The sequence below is a fragment of the Odontomachus brunneus genome, unplaced genomic scaffold (genome assembly GCF_010583005.1).
Source record: "Odontomachus brunneus isolate Ranch 3 - 2012 unplaced genomic scaffold, Obru_v1 Obru_scaffold_127, whole genome shotgun sequence".
Classification (NCBI taxonomy): Eukaryota; Metazoa; Arthropoda; class Insecta; order Hymenoptera; family Formicidae; genus Odontomachus; species Odontomachus brunneus.
In genome coordinates, this window is record NW_022639577.1 from 560056 (window position 1) to 574062 (window position 14007).

The following is a 14007-nucleotide window of genomic DNA, read 5'->3' on the forward strand; positions in this document are numbered from 1 at the left end:
ATATATATATATATATAAAATACCCACTCTGCGTTAGCAGCTCTCAATGATGCAGTTTCTGATTTCGTGTATACGTTAAAACTTGCTGATCTAGGTGAAAATCATTCTCATATGTCATCTGTGTGTTATTCTCATCCTCATTTTGTCGAAATTCATGAATTTCACAGACGGTTATTTCGGCATCATCTTCCCGCTATTAATATACCTATATCCCTTCTGGGAGAAAGACAGAGACGGAAAGGGAATTCGTGCATTAACTTGATTGTTGAGTTTGAGCTCGAGTAGATTCGTTCTGAACGAGAGAGCGAGCGAGCGAGAGAGAGAGAGAGAGAGAGAGAGAGAGAGAGAGAGAGAGAGAGAGAGGAAGAGAGAGAGAAAAGACAGACAGAAAGACGGAGACAGTAAGAGACAGAAAGACAGAGGGACAGAGACAGAGAAAGACAGAGAGACAAAAAGAGACAGAGGAAGAGAGGAGAGAAAAAGAGACAGAGAAAGACAGAAAGACCGAAAAAGACAGAAAGACTGAGAGAGACAAAGAAAAAGAGAGAGAAAGAGAGAGAGAGAGAGAGAGGGGGATGCTCGCAGGTATAAGTACTCAGTGATGAATCAAGAATTCAGACTGGCATTGAGCTTGCTCAGACAGAGTAATCAATATTCGAGAATCGTTCCTCGTCCTGGAACCCAGATTGATGCCGATGGAATCTCCTCTCATTGTCAGTCCGGGCGATCCTTCCGACCCTGGTTAGACCGAACCGATAAGAGTTTCCGTCGGTCGCTCCGTCAGGGTGCCTGCGCCAAGGACAGGTCAGCCTGGCCGTCGCCGAAACGATGCCGCGTATTAACATATTACGGCCGGTTATTCAGCCGTCGTGTTTCCGAGCCCTATATATCATTATACATATGTGTGTACGTTGCGTAGTTTCCAACTTGTGTCTGTCACACTGTATACCACTCTATGTTGAATGAGTCCGAGAGTGGCTGCGTTCATGTTGCGTGACTGGAAGGATCGCGTGTATGATGGGTACGCTTGATTAGTGTGTGTCTACGTCTATTGTTTCTGTAATGGCGTGCGGAACATTGCGAGGAGCACTCGTGGTCCCCGTACCGGTCCAGCCGGTACTGGGACAGAGTCGGAGGCCAGGACACGGAGCCGGCCGCCGTGTCCGGTCCTGATCGCGCCGAGATCGACGGATAGTTGACACGCGCCTACTGCTGGTGCACGCGATCGGTGACGCGGAAGTAGAGAGAAAAAGAAGAAAGAAAGCCATTCGGAGCAATTGCGAGAGATGATTGCTCGCGCAATGCTGCGCACGCGTATCCGTTTTTTTGCCCGTAAACGCGGGTTCTGTGACCGTGGTAACGCCCTTTCTTCTCGTTGGTTTTTCCCACACGTAGTACGTTCTGGAGTTCCTTTACACCGCGGTAAGTTGCAGCTCAAGCTCTCGCTAATCGTTCATTATCCAAAAAGAAAGCAAGCAAGCAAGCAAGCAAGCAAGCAAGCAAGCAAGCAAGCAAAAAAATGTATAAGAGTAAAGAAAGAAAGAAAGAAAGAAAAAAGAAACAAAGTAATAAGAAAAGAACAAAGTATCATCTATTGCTCGTTTCGCTCGTACATTCATCTAACATGTCTTTCGTATGACCCATTAATATATGTAACACATATGTATCTATATATCAAACCTTTAGCCTGCCTACTGTCATTACTTTCCTAGTACATATACGTTTCGTTCTTTCTCTCTGTCTTCCCCTGTCTATACGCCGTCCATGTAACAGCCTGTGTTATCATTTCTCATTTATACGACTATTTGCGTTTCGCCAGTGTTTGATCACACTTCGCTTATTTGTCTCTCATCTCTCTCATATGATATCCCCCCTCCCTTCCCCGCTCTATATATTGCGTCCATTCTCTCAGCCTCTCTATCTACTTGTCTGACCTATCTTGTCTTTATTCACTTTCGCGGCCCATGGCCATGCTCGCGTTGATACGTACAGCGGATGAACCGTTGACTGTCGGCTGTTGCGCAACGGTTTATACGCGGTTTATGCCCTGCTCGAGATAGCCAACTAGGCGCGGATTTCTCTCTCTCTCTCTCTCTTTCGTCGAACATCCGTTCATATTTTTTTTTTTACAAAAATACAGCCGAATGTCTGTTTCGAAAATAAAAACGCCATGGACTTCGGAGGGGAAGGGTGGGGGTGGGGAGAGGAGCGGGAGAGGAGGAAAAACACGCACGAGAAACAGTCCTCCTAACATCGATATCGAATTTATAGCGGATATTCAATAATCCACTCTTTGAAAATCCTTTTAGGTGCTTCTCCGCTCGTTTATATGAAATCTACGTCAGAAACGGATTCGGGGCGGGATTTAATCATGCAAGAGAACGAACGCTTCAGAGATAACCGCGATTCGATCCCGCGGATTTCGCGTATCGTTGACCGTTTCTCTCACGACACACGGAGCCCCGGTCGACCTTGGTCTCGTCGCTTATATGAGTATTAACACACACGCTTGTACGCATCATCCGGGCCTCTGTCCATGGGCGTGAATTCTTCACGTGTACGTTTAAAGTCAACCATACGAATTGTCTATGTGTTATCTGTGTTTGCCAGGCTTGCATTTTATGTATCATCCTGTCGAACTTGTCTTATAGTGAACGTCCTAGCATTTTACACGAACGCTGACCTTATTGTGCGCCTCTTACGTGAACGACTATTGCGTTCTTTTTTCTTACCGTTCCTTTCTGTCTCACACATATATATATATATATATGTATACACACACATATGTATATATACACACATATACATATATATGTATATATGTGTATATATGTCTATATGTGTGTGTGTGAGTGTGTGTATATATATATATATATATATGATACGGACACGAAATATAATAAACTCAACAGGTGTACGTGTGTGCGCTTTCGGTTCTATCGACGGATCGGCAAGTATCGCTAATCGGTACCGTACAGTTCAAGAAGAAGGACCCCGAAGGACCGTCCCTCCCCTTGTCCTTTGTCTGCGTCTGTTATCACCCGTCTAAAATGTGCCAATGACCCGACACCAACGCCCTGTGTCTGTCTTTATCCGATATCCGATGAAATCGAAAACCCACCGACATGATCGGACCATGCAACCCGTAACCCTACCGATCCCCGTTCTACCACATCCATCTCTCTCTCTACCACGATATCCCCATTCTACTAGTAACGACGCTTCTTTCTGGCGCGGAATACATGCATTAAAGACGAGAAAACGTTTATTCTTGTGCGTTAGATCATTGTCACTGAAAAATTTGCGATTCGTCGTACGTCTTGATGCTTTTCTGAAAGCAACTCCCGGCGCTCGCGCGAAGAACGATAGAAAAGGTGGCGAAGGGAGAAAGAGAATAGACAAATAAATTGAGAAAAAGATTCATGAGAGGACAAAGAAAGAGACAGAGAGAAAGAGAGAGAGTGATATCGTCGACGAACATTCGCTCATAAATTCGGTAAGAAAAGAAAGAAAAAAGAAAGAAGAAGAAGTAACGCAAAGCCGGATTAATAATTTCGACGTCGTTAGGTGTACGCGTGTACGTTCTCTTCTTTTGTTTGCCGTTATCTGCATATAGGTTGACGATGACTGCCTTTAGAGATCTCGGTGCATTCGAGGATCATCCATTTTTCTGTTTCTGTTTACCATTCACTATGGGTTTGGACGTACAGTAGTGACAACTGTGCCTGCCACCTTGCTGTGCTCGCACTTGGAGGATCAGCGCCCGCCCTGTCTCCACCCTCCTCTTTCGTTTCCGGCAATGTTTGATCCTCACGTCACTCGGAACAGCGGCATGGTCAGCGATCGAAATCGATGGCGAAGAGAATCACGATTTTATACGAATCGTGACTTTTTACTTTTCGATTCTTCGCTTACGTGAAAGTGAAACGCAAAAAGTGTGATATTACTTCTCGAGATGATCGATGAAAATTGTGTATTTACTTTACGCCTAACGTAAACACGTTGGATGAAACGTTGTCGGGCGAAACAATAACGCAAATCTCTTAGTTTTGCAAATTGAAGTGCCCCTCGTGCGATACTCAGCTACTTCGTTCCAGTAAGTTGTACAACTTTTTGAAAACGAGAACATACAATTTTGTATTGTGTCAAAATGATTATACATAAAAAATTTGAGGCCTATCGTTATGTCTGATTATTGCTGACTTATACCACTAGTCCGTTCAAAATCGAATAAAGCCATTCTTATTTTACAAACATCTAAATATTTCAAAAACATCTAAACATTTTGAAAACTTACAATAACGCATGTAAATATAAATAGAATTCTTATTGATTTTCAGTTATATAAATAACCAAAAAGATTGATCTGTTATCAATATGAACGAAGATATCGATATTGTGCTTTAACAGTCACCCAATTTTTCATGTAAAATCAATAAAAACGTGGTCTTACTCGGCAAACTTTCATTCAACGACAAAAATCAAATTCAAGTTTTCCAATTTCGATCCACAAGTATGGCACGGCCATGAAATCTTACGAACTCGATAATCACGACAACCGGGAATTGTCGATGGCCGTCTGTGTTCAACGTGTGATGCGATCATCGATGTCATTCGCAGCGTTAAGACGCGCAATCCTCCAAGAACGAATATGCCTCCATACGCAATCCCTTAGAGACCGATAAACATATATGTATATATATGTTATACATACACACATACACATATATACACATACACATATATATGTACACACTTACATATCCAATGCATAAACGCCCGAGCGAAAAGGAACGTATATATATTTATATACTATATAAAATTATATATTATATAAATTATATACTATATATAATTATATATTATATAAAAAATTATATATAATTATACATATAACATCCATACATAAAGTTTGTCTCTAGTCACAAATATAATCATATATAATTATAATTATCCACATGAAAAAGAAGTGCTGTTAAGTGGAAGAGAAAGAAAAAATAGTTTTATTCAGTTAAACGTTGACATCGCGGACTGCGATAAACAAAAACAATTGTTACAATTGTATTTGCAGCATTTCTTTCCTCGTGGACACATATAATTACGCATGATTACGATCATACAGAGACAAAATTCATGTGTAACTGTATGTAATCGTTTTTTTCTCGGGCGGGTATATAGTTTGTTACATCGCGCGAATTATCGTGCGTTACACGCGCCGCCTCATATTAGTGCCTGACCGAACCTAAAACGCGGTGTGAAAAGCTACATACGTACATATATATTCGACGTGTCGCGCATATTCTATATACATTATATATATATATATATATACATATATATATGTATGTATAATATATATATATATATATATATATATATATATATTACGTATGTACATCGATCTCATTATACTCAGCACTACACAAATCGCTTAAAATGTATATCGATCTCGTTATATTCAGCACTACACATAATCGCTTAAAATATTCAGCTTCAAACGTTCCGATTCTCTCTCTCTCTCTTTCTCTCTCGCCACAAGTATCCAGCTATCCCCGCCCCTTCAGAGTTCATATATTACGCCTGTTATTATATTACATATTATATATCTCACACGCCTACTACGTATCTATATAACACGACTGCATGTCTTTTATTCTCACGAGATAAAATTCCTCCAGCTCCATACGAATCAACCCCCTTCCCCTCCCGCTATACCTGTCCTCGTCCATCTGCCACGTGACGATTATGTCTCTTCTCCACATTTTCTCTTTTCTTTTTTTTTTATGGTCTCTGAAAATCCTGAAAGTCAGTGCCGAGAAGAATGTTCCCGCCTCGCTGCCATCGCCACTATCAAATGCTGATTTTCGCGAGCACAATGCATCGTCGACGCACTGCGCGTGTTTCGCTGCCCTCGCCGCTCCCGCCCTCGTTCCGTCACCCTTCGCCTACGCGGCATTGTTCTATTTGTAAAATCAATTTGTATCGCTCCTCGATTCAGCCAGAGGCATTAGCTTCCCTTGTACGTGGCAACGCGGCCGTCGAATGTCGGCCGAATGGAGTTGCGGATTGTATTGGCAGCGAAGTGAGAATATTGGATCGCATTGAACCGTTGACCGCGGAAGCTGATTTAACAGGCGAAATCGATTGCTCGCGTCCGCGTCCGCGTCCACGCCCGCGCCCGCGCCTCAGTCCACGTAAAGACACTCGGTCGTACATCGGCCGAGAAGTATGATCGTATTATCCGTTAATTAGACGGGCATTAAGTGGATATTAACGATGCCCCGTTAATCGCGACGAGATCGTAGGAAATTGAATTATCAGTCGATTTGACATATGGATTTCGAATTGTTCCTTCGTTTCGAGACGGTGTATAAAAAATTACGAGATTGAGAAAGAAACGTAGCAACTACGCAAACGCATAAGTGTTGACTCAAGAGAGTCTATCTATCGCAATTAAATTGCAATTAAAAATTAAATATTCCTAGCTAGTAGCTAAATGTAAAAGTAAGAGGTTTAAATAGAAGTTTGCTGTAAGTTAATAATAGAATATCAACGATCGAAATTAACAGATCATGTGTATTAATTTAACACATTCGCTACCAGCGACACTTATGTATGACGGCAAAAATTGTTTCTCTACGTCCACGTTAACTAAGTCCTTCTTGCAAAATTACGTAGAAAAACAGCACGAGATTAATCTATAGAGAAACCAAATAAATTCTGCCCGCAAAAATATCATTTTACTGGTAAAAAAGTGATCACTCAATTTATTTTTCTTTTTTCAAACAATGGCTATCTTCCACAAAAAATATTTTTCCGATAATTGCCTTAAAGTATACTTATCGTAAATTTTAAAAAACTTCATTATCATATACTCAAGGACATGATAAGATCTTCCAGGTTTTACAGCGCATGGGCTTTACCAATATATACCAAAATACCAAAAATTTCACGAAAATATGATAATAATAATAAAAATAAAAAATCATATACTCAAAAAAAGAATTTACTCCCTTCACAAGAATATTATAAAATTTTATCTAGAAAAGATTGATTCAACTTTATTTAGTAAGCAAGTCGAATTTCTGTTCTTTTACTTTATTATTTTTTACTGAAACCAACTGACTAGAACTCAGAATGTATTTTGAGTTAATTTAACGTTGGTGACGAATTCACGATAGATTTGCAGATATGTAAAAATATAAACTGCTCAAATACTTAAAACAAGTAACATTTACTTAAATGCAATGTATATTTTTTTGTGTGTGGTAGCGAACGTGTTAAGATACGGTTTCCGAAATACAATGTTACCGAAATCCATTATTCTTTTTTCTTTTTTCCGTAACTGCACGCGAAATTTCGTTTTAGGGCGCGCGCGCTTGCGTTGGTCAAGATTATATTCCGAACGTCGAAAATTGTAATTGTGAAAATATTTCGTTTTAAATCAGCATCAGCAGATTAATGGGTCGACGAAACGATCCCGCTTCAGTGGACTGCGATATATCTATAATTTGTAACAGTCGAGTTGCGGTGATGCGAGGCCAAGTTGTTACCGAACAAGGACTCGGAATAGTAGGCATCCGGGTGTCCGTGGACAGAGATTCGCGCTTTGGATTCACCTTGACCAGAGCCGACGGATGGTAAGGATTAACAATTCATTCATATTTTATTCGACTAAGCAGCGCACTTAAAGGAATGTCGGATGGTAGATGGTGAACTCAAAAAATGTATATTATAAAGATATTATTGTTATAAAAATAACGTGATCGTCACTAACACGATCACTATCTTTTTCATATTTCTTGTACACGAAGAAAAATAATTTGCTGGCCCAGCAAATTTTCTACTGGTCTAGCAAAATCTTTTCGTTATTATATGGACAGCAAAAATATTTGCTAAGAGTACTAATCACTATTTGTTGGATATAATTTGCTGAATCTACAAATTATTTTGTTATAAGAACCATGATGGATTTATATAAGTTGCAGTTTTGCTCCGATAGCAAATAAATTTACTAAGGATACATTATTTTGCATCGATAGTAAATTAACGTGATTCTTAGAACAAATACACTCAACAAATTTTGTTTATTCTGGCAACGAAACTACTTATGCTTTGATAACGAATAATTTGTAAAATAAATTAGGTCAACTAAATTTTTTTGCTGTCAGTATGAATATACAATAGCAACGACGATTTTGCTAAAAGAGCAAAATTATTTTTCTCCGTGTATATATAAATCTTATATGAATATGTGCTGTTTTGTTTTACCATGTGTGTGTGTGCGCCAACAGAAAATATAATTACATATATCTAGAAATCTTTCTATAAACTTTTCATATACTTTTAAGTTTCTACATTCAATTGTAAAGATACAGAAATGTTTCTTGAAATTTTCATTAACAAAACAAACACATGTGCGGTACATATAAATTGCAGGACTTTTGCATCAAGTATATATTCACACCAAATGATAGCTCGAGATGTCAATTTTGAAATTTTTTTCGTTTTGGTCGCATATTGAGCAATATTTTAATTCATTATTGTATGTATTTTCATTGTGTAAAAGCATTTGTAATTGTGTGCAACGTAAGCTTTCGTAAACGTCATATAACGTAAACTTTGTACAAAAAAATCAGTGTTTTATCAGTAGTTTTTCAGTATGGCGTTCCCTTAATTCTTATCAATTGCCATGCATCTTAAATTAATAATAAGAAAATGAGATATAACAGAGTTCATTGCTCCTTTATTCAAGATGCTACTAGAGTTTTAAACAGAGATTTGAATACTTATACACGTAAATTATAATATTCTACATCTATGTGTAGACAAAACATAAATTATGTACGGGATGTTATCTATATAAATAATGAGTAATCTACAGGGTATCTGGCGCGACACACCAACACGCATGTACATGTAGATTACATGTAAATTGAATACAAAATTCGTCTACCACTTGACGACATAATGACAATATAAAATTTTGAGTTATTAATTAAAGAAGATTGACGAATGCATATACGCAATAAGACCAATGAGTTGTGATAACGACACCTCACGTCGTGTGTTTGTAGATCAGATCAAACTGAACAAAAACGTCCTCTACCATTTTGCAATAAAGAAATTTGGTACGTTGTTGTGCGTAATTATGCATAAGTTTTTTTTAATTAATAACTAAAAATCTACGTAGTTATTTCCAAAATAGAGTAGAGGACTTTTTTGTTCAATTTGATCTAATGTATACAAACATATATAGCAGCAGATGTCTCTCTCTTATCATCACAGCTCATCTACCGTATGGCATATGACCATGACAAATCTTCTTTAATTAATAACTCAAAATTTTACGTAGTTGTTGGAAAAATAGTAGAGGAATTTTTTTGTTCAATTTTACCTAATCTATCTATACACGTGCGTTGACTCTGTGTCAGACACCCTGTCAATTTTTAGAAAAAGTCATACGTTCTTTAGGTGTCGTTTAAAGAACTTATGACTTAACGATGTTTAAAGAACGTATGATTTGCTCAAAAAGTAATTAAGGAAAGGTTGTATTTTTACTTAACGTTTTCTGATACAAATTTATAAACGTTGTTTCCTAAACACATTGAAGTTTATAGAATTCTCTGGTTCTTTCTTTCCTATATTCTTACCTACAGAAAATTAAATTTACCAATCTGTTACACAATAAAATAAAAATTTCATGCAATTTGTTATCCTTTTTAAATATTATATTTATCATTAATACCTAAAACCGATACGGTAATTATCTTATAATTTAATTACTTTTTGTGCGTATATTTTAATATAATTTATGATATCCTACATAATACTTTATTTACCTAAAACAAAACATTATGCATATATCGCGTAAATAATATGTAAAGAATTCATATAGACGTAATTTTAAAATCTATTATATAATTTTGGCTTGAAGTGAGCTGAAACATTATTACCTTCATTAATTAATAAAATTCAAGGTACCTGTTGATACTGAAATCGTGAGCTTTCGATGACTGTTTGATGATAAAAAACGAAGTTTCGCCATCATATAGTGTCAAATTATAATATCCCGACTAATAATTTATTCTATAGTTATCATTAAGTTGACTTCAGTTGGTTATCAGATCCACATAAAGTAACATTATCGGGTCCTGAGAAGTTATGTAATATTGCGTGATAATCAAGATCTTACCTCGTCAAATTCTAGTCAAATCATCATATATACAGGAAAAAATGTTTTTTCAGATTTAATATATTTTGTTGAATTTAAACAAAAAAATGTAATCACTGAATGAAGGGACCAAAAAAGTTAATGTTTGGTGAAAAAAAAAGAGAAAAAATACTGGTAACGATTGTTACGCTTCATACATTCGTATCCTTCCGTGATTCGATTCCGAGTAACGGCTCTGCAATGGTCATGTTCCATCTCCTAGACGCAACCGCTAGTTATTTAACTTCGAAAATCAAACGGCAAATATCCATTTCAATGACTCTGACAGTATTTTTCTAATTGAATTTTATATAAAATATTCTTATAGTTTTTTAAATATTATAGTGACATATTTACTGACAAACATTGCAAACAACGCAATAACTTTCGATATATAATTGACATTATATGTATTAGCGAATCACTGATTTCATAATTGGTTGTGGATTTTTAATCATACATTAGTAGATAATCTAATCGAAACATTAATAGATAATCTAAACAACAAATTGGTTTCTAATAAATTCAAGGAAATTCAAGTCAACGAAATTAAATTACTAAATTTAAAAGAAAAATACTTGAAAACTTGGATATTTGAAAAACTTGACAATTTACTATTTACTATTTTAAACAATTTACTATTTTAAACAATTGTATCTTTTTTATCAGATAATATTGTTTTCTCCGTAAATTAGGTTTTTTTTAAATTTTCTCTATTAGAAAAAGTAACATTTTGTATTGAAATATGTCATTATTTTAGCTAAACAAATTAAAGTTAAGTAAGAATACTAAATTTAAAGAAATCTTTTTCTCTGTGCAGAGAAAAAAAATATTTTATGTGAGAAATAAAAAATTATATCTCTGTTTAATAATTTCAAAAAATTTGAAATTTCATTATTTAAGGTGTGATATTTTCTCTTTATCATATGTTTCCGTGAAAAAATTCTCCCATCCAATATTCCACGTATAAAATAATACGCTAAATTGATACATTAGGACCTTAATGGGGATCTCTACGATGAACTTAATCACCATAAATTTATAAAAATCTTCCTTATTTAATTGTCATCATATTTTTATCCATATTATATACCATATTTAAGATTTACTTTATATTTACTCAGTTAGACCTTTGTACAATATCAAGCATATTTGAAGAAAATTTATAGTCGGGATTCAGTGCAAAAGTGAAAAAACTTTTTGGAAGCTTAAATATCTTTCTGAAGTAGAAGTAATTATATTAATGTAGAGATAGTAGTAATACGGATAATAATTCATCATTACACACGTAGAGGCAATTATGCAGTTCACATTTTAAGCCGATGCAGTTGTTACTGTGGTATAATATTATTTAGAAAGAGGGATTTACACGATTATGGCGGACATTCGTAACGCGTGCCCGTAAATGACAGATACCGCGTCCGTAAATGACAAATAATCCAGATACGCTCATTGCACATGCGTTACTATTGTCCTGAAAATATTCAAGCGCGTACCTTAATACCTACCGATCGCTAATTATATTCCTGTGCATCGCGTAATATTGGTGATATCGTCGTTGTGGACGCGTTTTCATATCGCGGGATTTGCTGGGCGACAAGAAGACCCGCGGAAGAAGTTGCAGTTTACATCGGTTTACCGTTATATCGCGCACACGGCAAACAACAACACGCGTGCGTCGTATTAGCATTCGCACATGATGAGCGCGACATGTACGACCGAGCTGGACAGCCAAGTACGATAGAATCAAGCCTGCATTATAATGAAAGGGGAAGGCGGGTGATGTGGGAATGCGCGACTACATCAGACAGGGTATACAGTAATCCTGGCGAGAATAATTTAGAAACAGGAAAGCGGAGGAGTTGGGATACTAGACCACATCAAAGCCCGAACTAATGATGTCGAAAGCTTACTAATTACTCCACGTAAACCTACGTACGCTCAGTTCGTGACTGCGTCGGTGCATCGTGAATGCATCATGGGAGATGTTCGCGCATCGACCGAATTTGCTTATATGAAACTTTTGGGGATTTTGCCGATTCAATCCCATTACTGATATAACGGCCGAAACCGCGTTTACTTGCAACTAATGTCCTCAGAGACACAAAAGAAGATATAAATAAGCACGCACATGAATTATGCAGTTTAATATACGGGATGTTCAACGTAACGGTCCGCACGATTTTTTAGACACTTTCGACGGTTTAAAGAGAAGGTGAATTTTCAACGTGCAGACTACAACTTGCGATAACAAAAGGTAAAAAAAATTTCTTTTCGTAAATAAATCAAGTTTACCTTGAATTTTTTAAATGGCACTATGTACTTTTTTACATAATATTGTAAAGGACTTTAATTTAATGCACTATCACAAATATCACTTTTATTAACAACAACAGTAAAACCATAGAAAAACTCTAACTTATGAGCAAATGTTCAAATTGTTTGTCTCCTTTTACAATATAAAATTCTGCTTTTTTAATAAATTACTGTGCATAGCAACTATTATACTACTTGAATATAAATTTGCATAAGCTATAATTACACAGGCCTACAATATTGAGGGATCTTGAATCCTTTTTTAAATAAAGAGTCGTTTCCTGATACTTTTTGATACACTAAATTTAAATCCGACCACAGAATTTTCATATCATGTCAAGATTTTGAGATATTCTAACCTGAAAACGCAGAAAACGCCAAACGCCTTTTGAGGTTTTAGAGTTAAAATAACGATGAAATAAAGCGAAATACATAAATTCTATCAACGAGATCATACTCAGCATGAAAAAAACTACCGAAAACTATGTATTTTTTTGGAGAGGAAAACTATTTTTTATCTACAGAAACAAATAACTTTACCTAATATCACGTTTTCAACAGATATAAATACATCAAACCTTTTAAGCGCGCTAGATCGATTCTCGTAAACTGTGGTATCCCAAGATTTTTAGTACTGCTGATTGCGAATCTGGAGTAGAAAATTAGAAATATTCAAATCTAATATGGCGGACCTAATTGATAGCATCTATAATCTTTATTTTATTTTCCTCTGTGTATCCCATTCCTATTGTCGTAGAAATTGCTCACTTTACTCACTAATTTTCGACTTCAAATTTAATAAGCAACCCAAAAAGTTAAAAGATATCATATTTTACGAAAATCGATCCAGTACGCTTAAAATATCTGATGTATTTACAACTGCCGAAAACGTGACCACATTAGGTTAAGTTATTTGTTTCTGAAGATAAAAAATATTTTTCTTCTCCAGGAAAAAATATATAGTTTCCGATAGATTTTTTTATGCTGAATACGATCCTGTTAGTAGAATTAACATATCTCGCTTTATTTCATTATCATTTCAACTCAAAAACCTTAAAAAAATGTTATTTTTTTGCTTTGATGTTAAAATATCTCAAAATTTTGCAAAATTTTGCGTGATATGCAAATTCTGCGGCTGAATTTGAACTCAGCGCATAGAAAAACATAAGGAATGACCTCATCAAAAAAAGGCGACCTTTGTATACTTATGTTATCTTTTCTCAAGGATTTTGTTGAACATTATTAATTAGTTTTGATACACAAAAGCTTTCAAATATCTCCATAAGAAAAAATCCATCGGAAATAAGTCTGGAGAACGAAGTGGATCTATGTGTACTTATAATACGATTTCCAAAAGTATCCTGAAGATAGAAGTGAGATCCACACTTTGTTTATGAGTATTACTATTTAAAATAATGTTGCATATTTCATATTAAATATTAACAAAAGTGATATTTGTGATAATGTGTTGAATTTAT

The 14007-nt window shown here is 35.9% G+C and overlaps 1 protein-coding gene across 5 annotated transcripts in view; it reads left to right on the forward strand.

Moving 5' to 3' along the window:
* Window positions 1-14007, forward strand: part of LOC116849878 (teneurin-a) — a 585779-nt gene that overhangs the window by 547224 nt on the left and 24548 nt on the right. For 3 of the 5 annotated variants that reach the window (XM_032827500.1, XM_032827497.1, XM_032827501.1), the window contains one exon: window positions 7449-7640. In XM_032827500.1, the coding sequence (XP_032683391.1) occupies window positions 7449-7640 (192 nt within the window). Of the gene's footprint in view, window positions 1-1395; window positions 1423-7448; window positions 7641-14007 lie in introns of all 5 variants that reach the window. The other 2 variants (XM_032827496.1, XM_032827498.1) reach the window with 2 other exon arrangements.